The following is a 23,987-nucleotide window of genomic DNA, read 5'->3' on the forward strand; positions in this document are numbered from 1 at the left end:
TCATGGCTCCCTTCTCTCACCGAGCATTTAGAAGACAACAGTTCACCTTGGGCTATTCTCTAGGACAACAGAATGACTCTCACTCTTTAACTAAGGGAATCAGACACATCAGCAAAAAGAAATGACTATTTGACACATTGTCAGTGTATCACACAATGGTTGCCTTTCTTTCATATGATGCAGTAGCCCAGTGTAATATTTTATTGACTGACAATGCACCCAAACATAAGACACACAACTACAATATTCCTATTCAGCATTAATGCATTTTATGTAGTTTAGTCTGCTAAAATAGGCTTACTGTTGTCACCAGTCACAATTTAAATTCTGTATAGCAACTACAGTAAGTGACACAAACTAAAGCTCCTAATTAGTGCAGGATTTAAATAAATACATTTTTGAAACGACAAATGAGTACATCACTGTTAACTGATAATTAGATAATCCATGCATTAGGAAGGAAGTAACATTGTTAACATTTATCACACCTGAGTGATCTTCATGTGTTAATTATAACTAGACTACATGTAGCTCCACAAAATACTTTTTGAAGCTCTGGCAGAAGACACCTTATGCAAGCTACTGAGATTCACATTCAGTTTTCCTACAGTTGTTTGTAAGTTTGTTAGCTAAATTGCAGGGGCTAATATCGCAGTCTCCATCAGATCATGTTAACGCAGTCTCAGTGTTTACACTCTCTGAAGCAGCAATTCTATTTAAATTGGATTAACAGTATGTGTGTGCTTTTTGAAAACAATAATACAAATTTAAAAAACGAGTTGAGTTGGTTCAAGGCGAAGATCAACATGACTGCAGGGTGGTTTGCAATATAAGGGGTTTCTTAACAGGTTATTTAAATGACACAATGAATATAGCTTACTCTCAGACTAGTCCACTGCTTTAACACCACCTTTTATTCTAGGACAGCGTTAAAATGCCCCCATGTGGCCATACAGTGTAACTTCATCCTTATTAAGAATTGGGCCATGGAGGCACGAAGAGTTCCTCCCAATAACACACGAGCAGCTTAAATTCAACCTCATTGCTCAGTGAAGATTATTAATGCTCTAGAACTTGTTAAAAAGGGGAACTATACACATTTTATGGCTACAAAAATGGGGGTCCAACGTGTTATCACAGTCAGTGCCAAATACAACATACAGTAAGTTGGTACTAGGTAGTGCTTTTCTAATACTATCTGTTACTGTTGGGTTCACAGCGTCCTTTACATTAGTTTAGTGATTTTAATATAATGTAGGAGGATTTTGTGAGACATATCAAAATAGTTACATGCAAAAAATGTCAACTACTATATAATTAAGGTTGGATTTTGTTTAATAAGTGAACTCACACGTAAGAAAATACAACAGGAAAAGCGAAATACAACAATCACTTTTTGTTCAAATACCAACACAGCTTAAAAAGGATAGATTAAATTAAACTCAGTATAAAAAGAGCTTAGGACATGTGCAAAGCAATAGGTTATATAAAGTGCATAAGGGGAACCACTTAATGAAGCATAATAACAAAGTGTCAAACACATAGCTTAAACAACAGCCATCGTTATTTCACCACCAATTACACAAGACATGAGACAACAATCAAAACAAATCCGTACATACGTATATAGCATGTTGAGTTGAAAAGTGCATCAAACACTTGCAAAAACAGCAATACAAAATGTCTTAAAAATGAGAAACCACTCACTTCCACAGAAATTACTACAGCTATTGAATGTTGTGTTTGTATTTTTTTGTGTGGGTGATTAATGCTGTTTGTTCATGATGGGCCGAATCCTAATTTGAGATCTGTGTGCATAAATCAAATTACCGAATTACTTATCTTTCAAGTTAGGATTGGGCCTGATGGGAGCTGCATTAGTTCAATGACGTCTTCAGGCTCTGGCTTTCTTCTCTTTACGTCCTGTGGCTTCTGATGACGCATCTGCCTTCCTTTTGTGAGCCTGACAGAATCAAATCAATGACATGTCTACTTGTAAATGTTACAATGTATGTAATCACTGAAATATTCATATTCTAACACGAGTATTGACACATTTTTCATGGTAACATGGTTTGGAATCCTCAAGATGATTAGCCAATGTCATTTTCTTCCCACAAAATGTTTATCCCAAAAACAAAACCACTGGTTGTGTGTTTATGGTTAAACCCATTTTGTACCTTCAAATCTGTATATGATTGTTTTGAAACAGTAAGATCAATTACCATCTGGCTTTTTGTGGTCCTTTTCTTCTTTTCAGCACGTTCCTTTTCCTCAATCTCCATATTTTCTTTTTCGATGAGGGAGATGAGAGTGTTACAACGTCGCTGAAGTTCCTGGGGGAAGAAGAGGAAACTGTTTGTAGAGAAAACAAAACGATACTACAATGGATGTCTGATGTTCCTCTCGGTTAGCCAGTCTGTTTGAAGCAAACTACTTTTTAATATTTATTCATTATTCTCCTTGTGTGGTTATTACAGATTTTGTTCATAATATTGACATTTTAATAACCAAAACAGTTCATATAACATACCACTTTGTCAAAAACACAAAGTAATGATAAATAAACCCAGAGAGGTAACCTAGCAAACAGGGTACGTCCTGAGGACATTGTCAATGTTCCCATTTGGTCCCTTAAGGGTTTCAGCATGACGTTATCCCACTTACGTTCCGAGCACATTCTAAGAACATTACGTGATGTTCCCAAGGGACCATGCTCTGGGGGACCATTCTATAGTTCCCGGTTTGACCCAGAGATATTTTTAAGATGTTCTTGGGACATTGTGTTATGGTCTCCTGAAGGTCACCTGAACGTTCTTGGGACATTGTGTCACGGTTCCCTGGAGGTTTTGCCTAGTTCTGTTTTGTCCCGGGGATGTCCCAGAGAACATTTTTAGGACATTCTTGGGATGTTGTGTCATCGTCCTCTTAAGGTTCCCTAGACATTCATGGGACGTTGTGTCCAGGCCCTCTGGAGGTTTTTGTTACGTGATGATGGTATGTGGGTTTTAAGGTAAGTGGGACGCTGTTCAGCTACAATTGTGTAAAAAATCTTCAATCAACAAGAATATGATTACATTTGACATGATCACTAGTAACTTTTCAATATGACCCCACCTAGGATTTGAACTCTCAACCTCTGGATTTGGGGTATGCTGATCTTCCTGCTGCGCCACAAAGTCGGGAGAATTTCAGAAGTCCCCTACACATTCATTACCTATAATAAATCTCTGCATTTCGCATGAGACAGCTATTTTAGTTATCAGTTAATCTGACTATTCTTTCATTGATTTCACTGGCTTATTTCGGTGATTTGAGTTGAGATTTTCAGTATACAGTAGTCTGATGTTGGTGGGGCATATTATTCTGTTTTTATGTTACTCCTGAATCCCTATGATAAATATAATAGTTTTTCTTCAGTGTATTTTTAACAGAGCTGAGATTTACTTGGAAGTCAAAGTGAAACCAGTCATTGATACTGACATGGCGGAGCAGGCAGAGTAGAATGCTGTGAACCAAGAGGTTGTCAGTTCAAAGCCCAGGTGAGGACATGTTAAATAATAATTATTGTATGAATGAATATACATAATGTAATCATGCATGTCTAATATGTAAGTTAAAAGCACTGTTTATGTATGGGTGTCCCTAGCATTGCTAAAAGACAAAGAGCTGAGACTGTATCAGTGGTTCACCAATCAGGGCCTTGATAGGCTTGGCAACAGTAACAAGTGGTGTACTTATTAATATTTTTTTGGGGGGGGTTCTTTGCAACAATCAGGCAACGTCCCCGGGAAAAACCGGGAACTAGACAAAAACCTCCAGGGGACCATGACACAACGTCCTGATTACTTCAGCTGACCATTTTGTGATGTCCTGGGGACGTCCTAACGTCTCATTATTGTTTGCAAGGAAGTGTCTATGTATGCGTGAACCTGAACAATAGTCTTTCCTCCCATGAATTCCCATCCATCTCAACTTGTAAATAAGGGCCACATTGAAACAAATACAATTCTATATTCAACCATACCTATTATAGATCATGTGAGAGGAAAGCTAACAAGATTGTCTCTGAACTCACTGCAAAGTCTATAATAAAAGTAATAAAACAAGTTTTTATGATGGTCCAGAGACAGCGAAGGAGGACACCAAAGCCTCATTTACACCTTGCACTAACATGTACGTTTCCTGATCTGATTAATATGATCCGATCACTATCTGATCAAGGTTTGTCGTGTCAACACATTGTACTAAAATGTGTCTCTTATCCGTCCACTGTATCCGCATTGTGACCAGATTAGCTGGCGCCTCCATGTATGCAAATTATTTGACATACTATTTGAAATAATATAATTTGTTAAAAAATTACAGATGCCATAAGTCAATGGTGCTACATGTCAAAAGATTTTAAAAGCTGGTATAATGATGATCAAGACAAAAGGTGCACGTTAGCACTAGGGCTTAAGACACTATAACTGGGTTCATGAACTATCCCAGAGGCAGCCCAGGTGTCATCTCAAATACTGTAAGTGTCCCCATGTTTGCTCACCCAAGACTTCTGTAACATAGATAGTCAAACTGTTCAAGACATATTGTACCATGGCAGTTCGGGACTTGATGAACCAGTCGAATCTGAACTGGGGAGCATTCCGGACACACTGTCGGAGTTCTTCATAAACATTCTCCTTGTCAAAGCCCATCTTGTGGAGCATACAGATCAGGAACCTGTCCTCCTCCTCCGTGTAGTTCTTCCCTTTATTGGTGCCATACTGAATCCTCAACTGATGGAATGGGGCCTTGTATCTCGCAATCTGAAACGATCAAAACAACATTTCCATTTAGTCAATTTGAAAATAAGAAGTCATCTTGGAGCATACTCAAATAAAGGTTCATAGTAGTAAATTTAAATATGTAATTTCCAGAGTATCTACCATAGGAAATACAGTGCCCTCCGTAATTATTGGGACAGTGAAGCATTTTTTTGGCTCTATACTTCAGTATACTGTCAGCATTAATTTGAGGGTATTTCCATCCAAATTACAGCACTTTTTGTACATAGTCCCTCCATTTTAGGGGAGTAAAGGTATTGGGACTAATTCACTTACATCTGTATTAAAGTAGTAAAAGTTAAATATTTGTTCCCATATTCATAGTATGCAATGACTACATCAAGCTTGTGACTCTACAAATTGTGGCTGTTTGTTTTGGTTGTGTTTCAGATGTTTTCGTGCCCAATAGAAATGAGTAAAAAGTACAGTAGTTGACCTTTGCATCCAGCGCCTTCTTAATGCTGATCCTCCTCTGGATACGGGCCTCGCCACGCTCGATCTGAGCCATGATTTTTTCAATATCCTGGAGTTCATTGCACCGCTCCCAGAAAATGGCTTGAAAATAAAACAAGAACATGTGTGAAAGGACTCGTGTGGCGCATAAAAAAGTTATAATCTGTAATAACCATGGTTATTTAAAACAGATACAAGAATGTGTCTAAAGGAAACACAATTATAATGGAATAAATATGAGGATGATTCTGATGAGGACCGGTATTTTACCAGAATATTCAATGACTTCCTCAGGGTTTTTCCCCTCGACATCCCGAGCAATGCTGTCGATGTCATCACGGCCGTATTTCTCATTGGCTTTAATGAACTGATTGAAATCTCGCTTGTTCCAACTTGTGAACCCCTGTGAAACAACATTCACCACAAACACAGCACTTGCTTAGATAAAAGCTTTAGCATGTCCAATAACGTGGCACTTTTTGTGACAAACAAATAGGGATCTTACTTACTAAAATAATTTATGCAGGAATCTCGAAAGTTGTGTCTCGCCTAGCACCCTGCAGTACCTGTGTGAGAAGTTTCTCCTTCTCCTCAGTCTCCTCGGGACTGAGGGGCCCCGCCTCGTCAATCTTCCTCTGCTCCTCCTTCTGCACCTGGGCAGCGTTGGGGATGTCAGGGCTCCTGGGGACCTGCAGCGGCACAGGGGAGAGAACAGACACACAGCTCCTATTAGAGACAGCTCCAATGAGACATAACACTGAACGGCACCGTCTCTCGCTACGAGGCAAGAGACTGCTAAGGCTGGGTGAAGCGATAGACAGGCCTGTTGGGGAACCAGACTAACTGAACAGATGTACCCTGGGATCAGGTGGCATAGGGGGAATGTGTGTGTGTGTTCTGTGGTTCTGGCACCATGGAGGAGCACAAGCTCCAATCTGTCTCAGTTCAGCAGCCTGCCCTGGCAGTGAGAGCCTCGGCACAGCGAAGCACTTGGGATGCTGCTCACAAATGTCAGAGTTGAGACACACTTCTATGGACTCTATCCACGACTCCCATGTGTAACATGTTGGCTGTGTGAAAGCCCAAACCAACAGATTTCCAAATGTTGTTTTTTAAATATTGAACTTTGTAAATTGTTTCAGTAAAATAGAACCAGCAAGACGTGGAAACAAAAATACATTACTATAAACGGCCAAGCTTAAAGCTACTGTACATAAGATAACATATGCACACTTTATCTATCAGACAACAAACTTAACTACAGCTCTCTTACCTTGTAGCCTATAGTCTTCCTGTAATAAAGGATCTCCATCTCCAGCAGCTCAAACAGGCGAGGAGGAAAGAACTGGAAGTCCTGGATGTTGGGCTGTTTGGGGGGACGTGGGGCCTGAAATACATTCATCATTATTAATCATGTTCTGGTGAGCAAGATTAACATGTACGCCACTTCCATGGACATCTTTCTGACCTGACTGGCCATCATTATTTGGAAGAATGGGGAAACAAGACGAAGGATTGACTACAGACTAGCAACTCACCCATGAACAAGGGGGCAGCCCTTGAATAAGCATGTTGTTTATAAGCAGGGATACAAAGCAAGGCGGCAGCCCTTGAAGTTTCTGTGTGCTTAATCTGTGAGTGGGCGTTACCTTGGGGGCTCGAGGTTCACTGACACGCAGGGCTTCTCTGAAGTAGGCATCCACCGCATAGTTGGCTTTCCTCTCTCTTTTAGGAGGCTCAATCCATTCCATCATACTCAGCTACAAAACAAGGCCAGGTCATGACTCACAAGGGGAATCAAGTCAGTATATGGTATATGATGCACACCTCATTTTATGGTTATGGTGGTTTCATAAAGTTTATGTCATAAGCATCTATGAATAGCATACTCTGTACGTCCTATCTACCTCTGTCACACAGTATTCACAAAGTTCAATAACTGAAATGAAATTAAACCTGAGGCACAAGGGAACGAGTTAATCTAAGTACAGTATCATCTCAAGCGTCTCTTTGATGCTATTAACAGGTCAAGAGCCATGACAAAGCATGTAGTAATGTGATACCTTTTGCTTCTCTCTGTAGTCCTCCCCTTCAAAGTTGTAGAGGCTGGTCTCTGCTCCTCCTGTGTCCACCGTGAAGTTCCTGAGGGAGCTCTCTCCCAGAGACTCCATGCGCTCGTTCATCTCAGCCGTCTAGGACAGGTCAAAAGGACAGGTCAGCACAGAGAACCAAACAGCCAGTCTGTCAACCAAACACTATGTGCTGTTCCCTCACTCACCTTCTTTGCCCCCCTCTCTAAGATAGTGTTGATGTCTTCATCTGTGAGCTCATTGTCTTTGGAGGCGAAGACGTGAGTTGCCCCATGCCTGATCATCTGCAGCATCTCATCTTTCCCCAGTTTGTTAGACTGCTCCATCAGCCTCCCTGGAAAGTTGAAAGATGTGAGAAGTAGTTGGGGTGTGGGACTGAATGTACCCTGCAGCAGCCTCTTACATTCATGTCTCAGGGTCTAGATCCTTCTGTAAACTGATACTAGTATCTGTATCACAGGAGGATACTGAGGGGAGGACGGTTCATAATAATGGCTGGAATGGAGCGAATGGAAACCATGCGTTTGCTGTATTTGATACCATTTCACAAACTCCGCTCCAGGCATTTACCACAAGCCTGTCCTCCCCAGTTAAGGTGCCATCAACCTTGTGTGATCTGCATACATGCATGCATTTGGTATAATTTTGTCCCAAGCCTAACCAAGGTCTGTCTGTCTTACCTGTCCCAAAGACCATTGCTTAACATGTAATGACAAACCATGAAGTTGGAATCAAAAACATGCTGAATACCTTGTTGTATAACTATGGAGTCTAGCCTCAACTTCATCTCAGCTCTTTCTACAATCCTCTCTTCGACTGTATTATCAGTGATGAGGCGGAACACACGCACTGGTTTCTTCTGACCAATCCTATGAGCCCTGTCCTAGAGAGGCAAAAACAAACACACCGATTGCCTCAGTTGATGAGGTGTCTATTTCTTTGAAATACAAGCCAGTTTTATAAATCAACATTGATTATTTTGAGTATTTTTGTATGCATGACATAGAATTTCACACTAAATGACTAATACTTACTTTTCCAAACACTTAATATATAGATGTACATTTCCAAGGAAGCCACAAATGAAATGTTTCTCACCATTGCTTGCAGGTCCACTTGAGGGTTCCAGTCAGAGTCATACAGGATGACGACATCTGCAGTTGCCAGGTTAATGCCCAGACCTCCAGCTCTGGTGCTCAACATGAAAATGAACTTGCTGCTGTTTTCAGCATTGTAGGCCTCTATGGCATCCTAGAATCACAGCCATAAAGCAGGGGTGTCAAACTCATTCCATGGTGGGCCTAGTGTCTGCAGGTTTAATTTTTTCATCATAATTAAGACCTAGACAACCAGGTGAGGGGAGTTCCTTACTCATTAGAGACCTTATTTAATCAATCAAGTACAAGGGAGGAGCGAAAACCCGCAGACACTCGGCCCTCCGTGGAATGAGTTTGACACCTGTGCCATAAAACATTAGGCAGACAATGTCTAAAATATCAGTTTTTATGTAGTTGAAGTAGACACTTTACACATTAGAGCAAACATTTTTACAAGCAGGGTCAGTACGAGCACGGTAGACAAAGTAGTGGCTTAAACTAAAGTCCATGATTTGATACTGTTCCACTATAGCTCCTTATGGTTTCCATGGGAGCCTGTGTTGTGGCCAATGAGGCCTCATCAGCTGAAGTCATGCTCCGTACCTGTCTGGCTTCGTGTGGAGTGTTTCCATCTAGACGGCAGTACTCATAACCTCTCCACATGCAGTAGTCCTCAAGGATATCAAGGACCCTGGTCATCTGGCTGAAGATGAGGACTCTAGACCCTGGCAACCAATGAGACAAAACATAGTCATTCCATTAGAGAACAGAACAGCATACATACACTATCAGGTCACATAGCTCAAATGCAATCTCCAAAGAGAGAAAATTATTCATAGGGTTTCTTGCATGGCAGGAAGGTTTGATTCATCTCATTCTAAATGAGCATGGCTGATTTGAGAGTCAAATGAACCTTTCTCATCAAGAAAACTTTGCAAGAAAATGATAAATTCTACATGTGAATCCTGATATCCTTCAACAGTACGCAATCTTTTGAGCCTGCGTCCTCTGAGGTTGTCCTTGCCTTTTAAAGACCATTATGTTCTTCCATTTATCAGAGTTTGCATAGATAACCTATTGCAACGTCTGTTACAACTGCAAATGTAGTGACAACCACAGATCTCTTTGAGATAAACACATCAAATATACATGAAGATGGGATAAACTACAGTATACATCAATGGGATAAACTACAGTAAAATCCTTGAATGATGGCTGTATCACCTTGTTCCTGGACTTTGGGCAGCAGTTTATCCAGGGCCACCATCTTTCCACTGTTGGTGACCAAGTGACTGTCGGTAGTGTAGGGGGGCCCGGGCTCGGCCCCATCAAACAGGTATGGGTGGTTGCAGCACTTCCGCAGTTGCATCAAGATATTCAACAGACGCATCTTGTCTGTTTTTCCAGAAGAATTGAGGATGTCAATGTCTTTCATCAGAATTCGTGTGTACCTAAACAAAAATAGAACAACAAAACCTTTTTTCATTTGAAATTATTTTGGAAAGAATTTAATTAGTAGAAATGTTGAACCAACACAAGCTATGGGCAACACTGGGAAGGACAAAGTATTTGAACCAAAAACATACCATTCTCGCTGCATCTTACTCAGTCCGAGGTAAATCTTCACCTCTTTTTTGGGAGGCAGGTTTTTCTCCACTTCAGCTTTTATCCGACGCAGAAGGAAAGGCCTTAGCACCTGAACAAACATCACGTTATACACAAGGAAAGGCCTCAGCACCTGAACAAACAGCCTATTACACAAGAAGGAAAGGCCTAAGCACCTACTAGAGCCTGACATATATGTTTATTTGGGTCCAATACCGATTCCGATTTTTGGGGGGTTAAAACTTACCGATACCGATTTATCTGCCAATATACTGTTTCACAGAAGCAAAATTTCATTTCCTTACTCTGATTTCTAATAAATTGCCATCCAAAAGAGCAATTGTTCAACAAATATGCTTCAAATGTTAAATAATGACATCATGAGAAGTGCTCAGATCAGCACGACATTCCCTTTTTTCATCCTATTTATTGAATATCGGTTATCAGTGGAATTATCAGCTGATAGCGATATAGCGTTTAAAAGGCCAATATCGGATGATAATATCAGTGAACCGATATAATTGGTCGGGCTCGATAACAAACAGCACACTAACAAGGCAAATACTTTTCTAACTAAATACATTTTATTATCCATCTCTTAACACAACAGAATAATAGATAAGGAGAATTCTGCAGTAATCTTTGAGAGTAATGGAAATGTGAAACACAGCTTACCGCATGCAGACGCTCCACCAGCTTCTGGTCCCCCAGACAGTTGTTGGTGTCAAACCAAGAATCAAAGTCCTGAGAATATAAGGAACATTTTCCTTTTGTTTTCAACAAGTAAAGATTTTCCATTAAAGTGCAAAATATAATTTTGAGAGAGTAAAGATGATTCTGCTTTGGCTTCATTTGCAGAGGGGAATGTGTTAGAGAAAGGACAGGATACATATGATAAGCTACAGCTTGTGGGGGTGAAGGATCCCAGACAAACTTGGAGGAACTGACAACAGAACAGAGCAGTGCCTGAGGGGGAGGCCTGTGCTCGGGGCTACCTTTCCCTCTCTGACACATCATGGAAAGACAAGAAGCATGTCAGGTGGGGCTGAGGACTTCCGTGATTGACAGATGCTCATTGAAACTAGGTGGTATAAAATGGAACAACAAAAAACATTAAGTTACTGCTGGAGGGTCTTTTGACACAAAATAACAAAATAATGCAGTTCATTTTGCCTGGAGCGATATGGTTTTATTTTCTTCCTCCATTTAGCATTCCAGTCACATTCATCTAAAGGAGAGGAATATCCCTACTAGAGAAATACATGGAGAGAACAGACAGAGGTAGCACTCACATTGGCAGAGTTGAAGACATCAGGCAGCAGGAAGTTGAGGAGTGACCACAGCTCATGGAGATTGTTCTGCAGAGGTGTTCCAGTCAGGAGGAGACGGTTGGTGGTTTTGAACTCACGGACAATCTCTGAGAGCTGACAACACCGGACAGATGTTAAGATTACATAAATATCATTAAAAAAAAACGTATTGGCCAGAGTTTAATTAATTGAAAAGTAGAAAGAAAAGCTTGGTTCAGACCACAATTATTTTAATTCGAGTACATACCTTGGACTTCTCATTTTTTATCCTGTGAGCTTCGTCGATGACAAGGTATCTCCAGTTGAACTTCTTGAAGACCGATTTTTCTCTGATGACCATCTCATAGGATGTGACACAAACATCCCATTCCCCTGGCATCATGACATCGCGGATGAACGCCGCCTAGCCAATAAGGAGAACATTTGTCAAAGGAGTCATCTGTGGTCTTGGTTAGCTACCCACTTGATAATGCTTTATAAGAGGACACATTTTCAATCAGTGTCAATCAAGAGAAAAAAACAGGACATACTCTTGCATCCTTGTCCCCAATAAGACAGACAGCCTTCAGGGTTGGTACCCAGCGTTTGAACTCATTCATCCAGTTGTGTAGCGTTGATTTGGGAACCAGAACCATGTGGGGGCCTGGAATGTTCCTGTAGTGCTTCAGGTATCCCAGCAATGCAATGGTTTGGAGGGTCTTCCCTAAGCCCTGTTGTCAACACACAATTATAAAGTAGGTAGTTCGAGTCCTGAATGCTGATTGGCTGACAGCCGTGTTAAATCAGATTGTATACCACGGGTATGACAAAACATTTAATTTTACTGATCTAATTACGTTGGTAACCAGTTTATAATAGCAATAAGGCACCCCAGGGGTTTGTGGTATATGGCCAATATACCACGACTAAGGGCTGTATCCAGTCCCTCCTCGTTTCGTCGTGCTTAAGAACAGCCCTTAGCCGTGGTATATTGGCCATATACCACACCCCATCGTGCCTTATTGCTTAATTAAAAAGTGGGTGGTTCGAGCCCTGAATGCTGATTTGGCTGACAGCCGAGGTATATCAGACCATATATCACAGGTATGACAAAACATTTATTTTTAGTCTTCTAATTACATTGGTAACCAGTTTAAAATAGCAATAAGGCACCTCAGGGGTTTGTGATATATGGTCAATATACCAGGGCAGTATCCAGCACTCAGCATTGCATCTCCCTTAGTCGTGGTATATTGGCCATATATCACACCCCCTCGGGCCTTATTGCTTAAATAAACAACCTGTCATACACAGCTTGACTCACAACTAGTGGCACTTACTTACATTTGGATATAGATATAATATACATATTTATCTCAATATAAGGCTCTGGCACTTAAACATAAACTATTGTTAATTGCATGTTTAAGGTACAGTTGTTACCATTTCGTCAGCCAGAATTCCATTAATGCCATTTTCATAAAGGGAGATCATCCAGTTGAGACCTCTGACTTGATAATCTCTCAGCTCTCCATTTTTCACATCTGGAAAATAAAATAGGTTGTCTGTAGCCCCTTCCTGCAGTCAATGACCAAAAGCGCCCTCTAAAAATACAATGAAGATCCGGTGTTTCTATGTCAAACAGTTTTGTTATATTTCAGTCTTCTGTGAAGTATATAAAGTGTAATATTGGGATGCAAATTCAAAATGGAATACATTTCAACTCTATATCTGACATGATACCCACAACCATCAATGTGTGTGAGGTGTATATTTTTGTATCAAAGAAGATTTGTTTAAGACTACCAAGAATCACTCTGTATAACCCTGATTTAGCCCACTGCGGTAAAAGGTTAATGAAAAAAAAGGAAATTATATTCGTATCCATCGTCAGCTATTCTCAAATGGGAGCTAATTAGGATTATAGGTATAGACCTGATAGAATACAATACTGAGTTACACCTGCTACTGTTCATTTACACAGAGAGCGTTAACATTAGCATTTAAGCTATATGAAAACATCATACAGGATGGGGACTCTTCAAAGCGAACCAAGACATTAGCTGCCTTCCTGCTCTCAGATAACAACTCTTCATCTTCTTCCTGTTCTGTGCGTCGGTGGCGGTTACTGTAAAAAACACAGGAGGCAGACAAATAGTTGGTAAAAAATAATGATATCTGGTATTGGTACAATGGTAAACAGATTGTATTGTTTATTATTTAATGGTTTATTGACCAAAATAGCTTGTTTATTTAAAATAACAGACCTGTCAATTCAAAAACATACAAATAATGTCAGTACTCTTAAAACAAGTCAGCAGTCACATACTCTCCAACAGAGAGGAGATTTAGTTTCTCATCCTGTTTAACGCGAGGTCGTCCAGGTTTCACTTTCAGGGGTGAAGTAGGAGACTTCTGAGATGCAGGCTGGATGAAGTGGGCAAAGAGTTCTGTTTGCTTGAGCAGAAACTCAAACCGGTTTGCTCTATCTGTTTTCTATGATTAAAAGACAGGGAGAAAATAAAAAGTTAAACCAACAGGTTCTGTTTTACTAGTAAGGATATGAGATCAATGTTATGCTAAACTGTCATTTTGCCATTCACTTTCCCTATACACTGCAATTCCAAACATTTACCACAGTGGGGAGCCCATTGCAAAAGTTGGAGAAAAATAAATGATGAAAAATAAACATATCAAATATCTGGCATAGAATTCAACCAAGATGTGACTACTCTTGTGTGACGTGATAATCCCTAGAGTAATATGTCTTGCAAATGCATCTTAAAATCGCAAATGAATCCTATTTAGAAATCTATAAAGAATGTTTGTGAGAAAGCAATTTATCTCACCCTTTTCTCCTCATACTCTGGATCTAACTCCCCCTCCGCCTTGGGCACAGCCTTCAGAGGTGGCTTCAGCTGAAACACAGTAGACTACTTTATTACATCCTCAACGTACTGTACATATTTATGATTTGGTAACATTCAATCAATGTAATGTGCAATTTAAAACAATTAAATGTTCTATTTCAGTGGGCCTTATTAAGGGATTTGTTGTGTATTGTATATAATTTCCTCTGAATTAATGCAAAATTATTCTACATGTTGAATGATTATGGCTTTGGTTGCAAGTTGGCTTCATGTGACGCTTGTGCAATCAATTTTGTGCACGTTCACATATTGTATGCTCAAAATGTATTATAAAATGTGCAAAAAGTTATGCCTTCTGAAGTTCAAGCATTTAGCTTCACCTTTAATGTTAGGCTACTCTTCATAAAACATATTACATAGCTACTGTAGCTAGCTATAGCCAACTCGACAGTCCCCAAAGCACAACAGCCAGTGTTGAAATTGACAGCTGATTTGCTTGAGGCTGCTCGTGCTGCGTGTGTTGTGCTGCCAGGGCTGAGTGAGATACACAACAAGCTACTACTATACAGTCAGAGGCTCGGTCTGGGACTACGAAGCTTGTCACACTGGTTACAAATTGGCAGCATTTATAGAAGTCTACGGGAATATTGGCTAAATGTCTATGAATTGCACGACGAAACCCATTGTTATGTTTGCTGGCCAGCCCAGCGTCTGACCTGGTAGCTACCGAACATCTGTCAGAGAGCTATGCAGATGTGCAAGCCTCCTTCCCGCCATGTTCCCCCCAATTGAACAAAACTGCAAACTTCTAGCAACCTAACAGTACAGTGTATCTCATATTTCTGGAAAAGAAGATGTCTGCTTTTAAATGCTCACCTCTTCTTCTTCGGGTACAGGCTCTCTGGAAGTTGAAGGAATCTCTTCATCTGACATTCTGTGGACTCGGTTTTTATCATGAGTTATTTTAGACCAGACTGTGTAAGTTATACATGGCAAAAAGGCTTGCTACGTCATTAGATAGACTGTACATTGTCAGCATACGCCCCCTTCATAATATCTCGCGAGTATATAGCATTGAAATACCGCGATAACACCATGTACGCCCCTAGAACGTTCGAAATTATATTGGTAGCCCTGTTTCATTTCAGCAATTAGGCATGGGGGGGTACATGGCCAATATACCACGGCTAAGGGCTGTTCTTATGCACGATGCAACCCAGAGTGCATAAATACAGCCCTTAGCCATGGTATATTGGCCATGTACCACAAACCCCAGAGATGACTTATTGCCATTATAAACTCGTTATCAACGTAATTAGAGCAGTAAAAATACATGCTTTGTCATACCCGTAGTACAACGTCTGATATACCACGGCTGTCAGCCAATCTGCATTCAAATGTAATTTATAAACTTGGTGGTGTGATCCCTGAATGCTGACAGGTATGACAAAACATGTATTTGTTCATAAGTAAGCAATCCTATGGTAACAAAAACATAAACAATTAAGTAAAAGGACCTGCTTTTCTTTCTTTCTCTGGTTGTTATTGTAAAACTTCATTACAGTTTATAAGCCATATTCTTCTAAATCAAGGGGTGTATTTCATTTGTTGAAAGGAGGCCTGCTGCATATCTACCACAAGATGGCGATCAGGGACAAGCATTTATAACGCTCGTTCACCAGCCGTAGGCAAGCTAGGCAAGCTAGACCATTTAATTTATATATTTTCAAAACAATATTTTTCAGCCGTAAATCACATGGCCTTGGGGGAGGGGGGGGGATTCTAAATTACAGCAAGATATCTCTTTGCAAAATGAACCTTTATCAATACATTTATGCTCTAGTTTCTTCATTTCCCCCTACAACTAGCCTACTGTACAAAGCGTTTTAGGTTTCAAAGCCACTATATATAGGTTTTTGTACAATTTAAATGCATCCCCAGTGTGTTATGTGTTTTCTCTATTAGTGTATTTAACTTGCACAAGGTTGTTATTTTGGTGCATACCGTTATTCTGACTAAGACAAAGAACATTGGGATGGTTTATGTGACAGCTGGCTCTAGGTTTTAATGATGCACACACATTTACAAATTCACATACATGTTCCTCTCTCTCTCTCTATCTTGATCTCTCTCTCTCTCTCTCACTCACTCTGTCAGACCCACACACATCTACAGACTCAAGCATACAGACACCACCCCCTTTCTCTCTCTCTCTCTCTCTCTCTCTCTCCCTCTCTCTCTCTCTCCCTCTCCCTTGTCTGTCAGTGTGATCAATGGCTTGACTTCCTCTTTTTGGTATGGCTGTAGGCTGTATACAAGAACGCAGGATTCGCGTGGTGCTGCTCTCAGTTTCACAGCAGCAGCAGCCAGCAGTGCTTGAAGACAATTATTATAGAAAACACGCCGGATTCCCTCTGCAGTCAAGATGAGTGCAGGGGATGTGGTCTGCACCGGCTGGCTCATCAAATCCCCCCCTGAGAAGAAACTAAAGAGATATGTGAGTAGAAGATCAGGCTGTGCAGGTGGCTGGATCTGTGCTATTGTGATACATTTTACCCAAGCAGTAGTAGTACTAGTTCCTGCTGCAGAGCAGTGTGTGTGTGTGTGTGTGTGTGTGTGTGTGTGTGTGTGTGTGTGTGTGTGTGTGTGTGTGTGTGTGTGTGTGTGTGTGTGTGTGTGTGTGTGTGTGTGTGTGTGTGTGTGTGTGTGTGTGTGTGTGTGTGTGTGTGTGTGTGATTCTCAGCCATCAACACAACTGCACTGCAATGCCGTTAGTTCACAAGATACTGTTGGTTTATTTTCCCAAATGAAGCTTGCAGAGGCATGTAGAATCATGACCATTAAATGCCTTTTTGTAAATAGTGTTTTCATGCAACCTCACCTGTGTCTTCCTCCTCATTTTTATAGTAGTGGCCATTAATAACATACTGTATGACATACTGTTCAGGCTGATGTGCATCATCAATGCACTGTGAAAATAAAATGTTGATGCCCCTCAGCAAACGCAAATGAATTTTAAACATACAAACTGCTTAGAAACCATTATGTTTACCATTTTGACCTTTGTTAAGAATTTCAGAATTTGGGGTTGCCTTTCATTAAATATTCAAGTGCAGTATACTCTAATGCTAACATGTCTGGATGAGCGTGTTTGACAAGAAGTGAAATGGGACAAGTGCCTTGCATGGAAATCTGCAGTGTTTCTGTAGGGGTCATGTGAGAGTGTTATTGTGTAAGGAGGAAAGGGGGAGGCTACCCATTCTGGGATGTGTGTTGAGGCTGTTGGTCTCTCATTCTGTGAAAATTGGGGATGTTATGCAAAACATGGGAAGTACTGTCACTGCCCAGCAATACAAAATGACCCGACAGGCAGAAATGACCAGGCTTTATGATGGCTGTTTGCACTTCCTCTCTCCAGAGAAGAGAGTACGAGGGCTTTTCTGAAAACTAGCACAGAGAAAGGGGGACAGTGGTAATTCACTGGAGGGAGAGTCACATTAAGAGACACTATTTGGTGGGAAATAGTTCAAGGGCTTTGTGGAGGACACAGACAAACAGGAAGGACATGGTTTTCCATTGCAAGAGCCAGACTAACCATACATAATAGCAATGTGTGTGGGCATGCGTTGGACATCACTCCTTACCAGGGTTGGGTAGGTTACTTTCTTAATGTAATCCGTTACAGTTACTAGTTACCTATCCAAAATTGTAATCATTAATGTAACTGTTGGATTACCCAAACTCAGTAACGTAATCTGATTACATTCAGTTACTTTTAGATTACTTTCCCCTTAAGAGACATTAGAAGAATACAAACATATATGTTACCAATTGAACGACATCTTTTGCAGGATAAATCAATGTTAAAGTTTACATAGCTGGCTATATATGGATGTTAAATGTTACTTTATGGGTTGGTTATGTAGACTTCTTCTAACCCATCGCTTTCTACTACATATAATAATACAATTTAATTACATCTTTACATTAAAAACCTAAGTCTATCAGAATTCCAGTCATTCCAATAAATGTTATACCCCTTGATCTTCAAAAATAGGACTTGGAAATATGGAAGAATAGATTAGCCAAATTGTTTTACCTGAGCATAACCCCAAAACTAAAGACCTATTAGCCAGCCCTGTTGTTTATGATTTTGTTGTCATGGAAAACTTATTGGGCTCATTGATTCGAGTTGAAACCCTAACCCTAACTGCTAACCTCATGGAATGGCATGCTTTGAGCACTACTGAAAAGTGCTATTTGCATGTTAAAAATGAATGCCATATGCTGCATTTGCTATAGGCCTATTTTTTACCATTTTGTTGGTGACACTTTGATATCTTGATAATATGCATCTGTTTAAAGGACAAATCCACAGATGAAACAATAACAAAATGGCTGCCCACTTTTGCTTCAGTAAAAAGCTGAGGGATTGGCCTAGAGAAATGTAACCACTCTCAGATTAATAGACAGAGCTATGGATGCAAGGATTCATGATATCAAAATGATTGTTTTAACCCTGTTATGATGCTAAGCAGTGCTTGTTTACCTTTGCGATGTCTACAAACATTGGAGAAAAACAAACTTATATTTTGGGCTGTAATGGAGCGTGTTAGTTGAACTAAGCTCATGAGGCATTTATAAGTTAAATTCTTCAAGAATCAATGGGATACATACACTACCGTTCAAAAGTTTGGGGTCACTTAGAAATGCCCTTGTTTTTGAAAGAAAAGCAATTTTTTTGTCCATTAAAATAATATAAAATTGATCAGAAATAAATGGTAGACATTGTTAATGTTGTAAATGACTATTGTAGCTGGAAACAGTTGTTTTTTAATGGAATACCTACATAGGCGTACAGGCCCATTATCAGCAACCATCACTCCTGTGTTCCAATATCAAGATGTGTTAGCTAATCCAAGTTCATAATTTTAAAAGGCTAATTGATCATCAGAAAACCCTTTTGCAATTATGTTAGCACAGCTGAAAACTGTTGTCCTGTTTTAAGAAGCAATAAAACTAGCCTTCTTTAGACTAGTTGAGTATCTGGAGCATTCCATGCTGTGTAGGGTGCCGTCTTTCGGATGGGACGTTAAACGGGTGTCCTTACTCTCTGAGGTCATTAAAGATCCCATGGCACTTATCGTAAGAGTAGGAGTGTTAACCCCGGTGTCCAGTCTAAATTCCCAATCTGGCCCTCAAACCATCACGGTCACCTAATAATCCCCAGTTTACAATTGGCTCATTCATCCCCCTCCTCTCCCCTGTAACTATTCCCCAGGTCGTTGCTGGAAATGAGAACGTGTTCTCAGTCAACTTACCTGGTAAAATAACGGATAAATAAATCATAAAATGCTGATTAGAATGTAATTGAGAAAACATAGAAACATCCTTTCTGAATTTAAAAGTAATCCTTGAAGTAATCATCTGGTTTTTCAAAAGTATTTGTAATCCCATTACAATATTTTTGCTGGTAACGTAACGGAATACAGTTACAGCATTTTTTGTAATTCTTTACATGGAATCCGTTACTCCCCAACCCTGCTCCTTACACACACCAAGTGAAGGCCCAGAACAGCTAGCTCTTAGAAACACTGATGATCAGAATCAGACAATCAGAGCTTACATTTGAAGTCGAAAGTTTACATACATGTTAGCCAAATACATTTAAACTCAGTATGTCACATTTCCTGACATTTAATCCTAGTAAAAAAATCCCTGTTTTAGGTCATTTAGGATCACCACTTTATTTTAAGAATGTGAAATGTCAGAATAATAGTAGAGAGAATGATTTATTTCAGCTTTTCTTTCTTTCATCACATTCCCAGTGGGTCAGAGGTTTACATACACTCAATGAGTATTTGGTAGCATTGCCTTTAAATTGTTTAACTTGGGTCAAGCGTTTCGGGTAGCCTTCCACAAGCTTCCCACAATAAATTGGGTGAATTTTGGCCCATTCCTCCTGACAGAGCTGGTGTAACTGAGTCAGGTTTGTAGGCCTCCTTGCTTGCACACGCTTTTTCAGTTCTGCCCACAAATTTGCTATAGGATTTAGGTCAGGGCTTTGTGATGGCCACTCCAATACCTTGACTTTGTTGTTCTTAAGCCATTTTGCTATAACTTTGGAAGTATGCTTGGGGTCATCGTCCATTTGGAAGACCCATTTGCGACCAAGCTTTAACTTCCTGACTGATGTCTTGAGATGTTACTTCAATATATCCACATAATTTTCCTCTCTCATGAAGCCATCTATTTTGTGAAGTGCACCAGTGCCTCATGCATCCTCACAACATGATGCTGGCACCCCCGTACTTCATGGTTGGGATGGTGTTCTTCAGCTTGCAAGCCTCCCCCTTTTTCCTCCAAACACAACGATGGTCATTATGGCCAAACAGTTTCATCAGACCAGAGGACATTTCTCCAAAAAGTACGATCTCTGTCCCCATGTGCAGTTGCAAACCTTGGTCTGGCTTTTTTATGGCAGTTTTAGAGCAGTGGCTTCTTCCTTGCTGAGCACCCTTTCAGATTATGTCAATGTAGGACTCATTTTACTGTGGATATAGATACTTTTGTACCTGTTTCCTCCAGCATCTTCACAAGGTCCTTTGCTGTTGTTCTGGGATTGATTTGCACTTTTTGCATCAAAATACGTTCATCTCTAGGAGACAGAACGTGTCTCCTTCCTGAGCGGTATGACGGCTGCGTGGTCCCATGGTATTTATACTTGCGTACTATTGTTTGTACAGATGAACGTGGTACCTTCAGACATTTGGAAATTGCTCCCAAGGATGAACCAGACATGTGGAGGTCTACAAAAAAGTCTTGGCTGATTTATTTTGATTTTCAAATGATGGCAAGGAAAGGGGCACTGAGTTTGAAGGTGAGGCCTTGAAATACATCCACAGGTACACATCCAATTGACTCAAATTATGTCAATTAGCCTATCAGAAGTTTCTAAAGCCATGAGATCATTTTCTGGAATTTTCCAAGCTGTTTAAAGGCATACTCATCTTAGTGTATGTTAACTTCTGACCCACTGGAATTGTGATACAGTGAATTATAAGTGAAATAATCTGTCTGTAAACAATTGTTGGAAAAATGACTTGTGTCATGCACAAAGTAGATGTCCTAACCGACTTGCCAAAACTATAATTTGCTAACAAGACATTTGTGGAGTGGTTGAAAAACGAGTTTTAATGACTCCAACCTAAGTGTATGTAGAATTCCGACTTCAAGACAGTTTAAATTCTCCAACACAGGGAGGTCACAGCTACCATTGCTAGTGGCCCATGATGTTTTAAAAAAGGGTTACAACAAAATGTAAATGGGTAATGTGTTGACAATTTCTCATATTAATTATAATAGTGTTATAAAGAATATCACGGGGAAACAAAAATATTATGATTTATAAACTTGAAACATAATTCTCAATAGAGTAGGCATAGTTTATTTTCTAGCATAGTTGAACTCACGCTCAATAAGACAGTTATCACCCACAACAAGGAAGTGTTTTCATACATGATTCTGTAGAGGTTTCTAGAGCGTGAGTATATTTCCTGTTAGTAGGTTGATTATTCTCACATTATGTATTTTAAACGTGCTTTGACTTACTGAAAATGTACCACTGAAGAGGGACATGAGCTTCCCTGCTCTCTGTCTCTCTGTTCTATACTAGCACTGTGTGATGCAAATTAGGATTTACAACTCGTCCACTGTTTATAGTTGATTTGAATATGAGTGAGGGCACACCAAGCCAGAGTTTTGGTTTCAAACAAACGAACAAACAGTCTGAGTATTTTCATAACTCTCTAGATAGATCATCACAAAGTGATACAATGTACTCCCAAATTGGTGGCTGGTGGGTTATAGCACACACTTACTTTGTCAACTGAGATAGTAAAAACAGCGTAACACAGACAACTACAAAATGTGTTGTTTCCAGTATGGCTAATACCTCTGACTCTTCAAAACAAATCATGTCTCTTTATGATAGGTTGTTTCACCACATGTACTCTCAAAGCTCAAAAACAGCTGATTTAATTTCAAGTCATGTAGTGTTCCATGCCAACAGACTTCTGACTAATTGAATAATGCATGAATCACCTGAATGCTGCATTTATGAGGCAACTGTATAAAAATATACAACTCCTGCTAAAAAGGTGGAATTGGAAATGGCTTTAAATAATACATGGGTGAAGTTTGAAACAGACATAGTATGGAGGTCAGTCATGAATATTTTACTTTTAGAATATAGATGAACCTATGACTTATAGCCCATGTGAGTGACCATGAGGTCATCACGATCAAGATCAAAACGTTAACAATACTTCAGTTAGGCCTACTTACTCCGTATCAAAATTAAGAGAGCCAGCTAAGCATCAAATTCCCATAGCATTAAAGAAAACAAAACTGCTCCTATACCAATCAGTAACCATAATGACATGAAAAAACAAATCTCAGCAGAAAAAGAGGTTGCCTTTTTAATCTTCCCCAATTAGTTAGTGAACCACTGCAGTACAAATAGCTTTTTGTTTGTGTCAGACATTCTCTTTTACATAGAATTCACTTCCTCTTCTTGTTGTCAGTTCCAGTACCAAAAGCAAGAAAAAGGGTGTTGTCTATAGTTAAATTAAGGTTTTGTAGCTAAACTTCCCAGTGAACATGTTTAGAAGAGCAGTGATACATCTTCCTTTTAATTGTGTGTGAAAACCTGATTGACACAGGTCACAACGCTGGAGACTACATGAGGATATAAGACATTGATCTGTACAAATCATCTTTAGTCACAGTCAGGGGACATAAAAATATTAAAAGCAATTCTGTATTGAGCTACAGTACCATGTTCAGATTGTTCACTGACGGTTCTGTTGATGACCTATGAAATAGACATAGATATACTGACATTCTATTGCTGAGGCCTTGGTTGAAACTAAATTCACATCAAATTGCATCGAACATAATAACCAACCAAATACCTCTAAGGTTACTAACCAACTAAGGCAACTAGTCTACATACTGTATGCATGCAGAATAATTGTAATAGACTGAATAAAAATATAAACACAACATGTAAGCTGTTTCATGAGCTGAAATAAAAGATTCCAGAAATGTTCCATATGCACAAAAAGCTTATTTCTCTCAAATTTTGTGCACAAATTTGTTTACATCCCTGTTAGTGAACATTTCTCCTTAGCCAAGATAATCCCTCCACCTGACAGATGTGGCATATCAAGAAGTTGATTAAACAGCATGATCATTACACAGGTGCACCTTGTGCCGGGGACAACAAAAGGCCACTCTAAAATGTGCAGTTTTGTCACAATTGGCATGCTGACTGCAGGAATGTCCACCGTTGCTGTTGCCAGAGAATGTTAATTTCACTGCCTCCAACCTCGTTTTTAGGAGAATTTGGCAGTACGTCCAACCTGCCTCACAACCACAGACCACGTGTAACCACACTAGCCCAGGACCTCCAGATCCGGTTTCTTCACCTGCGGGATTGTCTGAGACCAGCCACCCGGACAGCTGATGAAACTGTGGGTTTGCACAACCAAAGTATTTCTGCACAAATTGTCAGAAACCATCTCAGGGAAGCTCATCTGCCTGCTCGTCGTCCTCACCAGGGTCTTGACCTGACTGCAGTTCGGCGTTGCAACCAACTTCAGTGGGCAAATGCTCATATTCGATGACCACTGAAATGCTGGAGAAGTGTGCTCTACACGGATGAATCCTGGTTTCAACTGTATGGTATGGGCAG

At 40.0% G+C, this 23,987-nt stretch overlaps 3 protein-coding genes across 9 annotated transcripts in view; 1 reads left to right on the forward strand and 2 right to left on the reverse strand.

Moving 5' to 3' along the window:
• The window catches only part of LOC127906505 (uncharacterized), a 140,650-nt gene that overhangs the window by 106,230 nt on the left and 10,433 nt on the right, over positions 1-23,987 (reverse strand). The window lies entirely within an intron of this gene.
• smarca1 (SWI/SNF related, matrix associated, actin dependent regulator of chromatin, subfamily a, member 1) lies at positions 1,318-15,272 on the reverse strand. Its single transcript, XM_035782585.2, has 24 exons — positions 15,107-15,272; positions 14,210-14,278; positions 13,690-13,856; positions 13,388-13,488; positions 12,804-12,904; positions 11,912-12,091; positions 11,629-11,784; positions 11,364-11,495; positions 10,747-10,815; positions 10,053-10,162; positions 9,691-9,917; positions 9,070-9,191; positions 8,468-8,620; positions 8,120-8,252; positions 7,558-7,703; positions 7,343-7,471; positions 6,929-7,039; positions 6,553-6,666; positions 5,846-5,968; positions 5,550-5,682; positions 5,263-5,381; positions 4,596-4,808; positions 2,226-2,336; positions 1,318-1,963 (listed from the first exon to the last, which is right to left on the reverse strand). Exons 1-24 carry the CDS (start codon positions 15,161-15,163, stop codon positions 1,895-1,897), a joined length of 3,045 nt encoding a protein of 1,014 aa, XP_035638478.1. The 5' UTR covers positions 15,164-15,272; the 3' UTR covers positions 1,318-1,894.
• The window catches only part of LOC118391317 (GRB2-associated-binding protein 3-like), a 34,410-nt gene continuing 26,875 nt past the window's right edge, over positions 16,453-23,987 (forward strand). For 2 of the 7 annotated variants that reach the window (XM_052458020.1, XM_052458018.1), the window contains exon 1: positions 17,176-17,883. Coding sequence is in view for 4 of the 7 variants with exons in the window: in XM_035782587.2 (XP_035638480.2) it covers positions 16,656-16,727 (72 nt within the window). In the remaining 3 variants the exon portion in view is untranslated. Of the gene's footprint in view, positions 16,728-17,172; positions 17,884-23,632; positions 23,978-23,987 lie in introns of those variants that run through there. The other 5 variants (XM_052458015.1, XM_052458014.1, XM_052458017.1 and 2 more) reach the window with 5 other exon arrangements.

This window comes from Oncorhynchus keta, chromosome 12 (assembly GCF_023373465.1).
Source record: "Oncorhynchus keta strain PuntledgeMale-10-30-2019 chromosome 12, Oket_V2, whole genome shotgun sequence".
Lineage (NCBI taxonomy): Eukaryota > Metazoa > Chordata > Actinopteri > Salmoniformes > Salmonidae > Oncorhynchus > Oncorhynchus keta.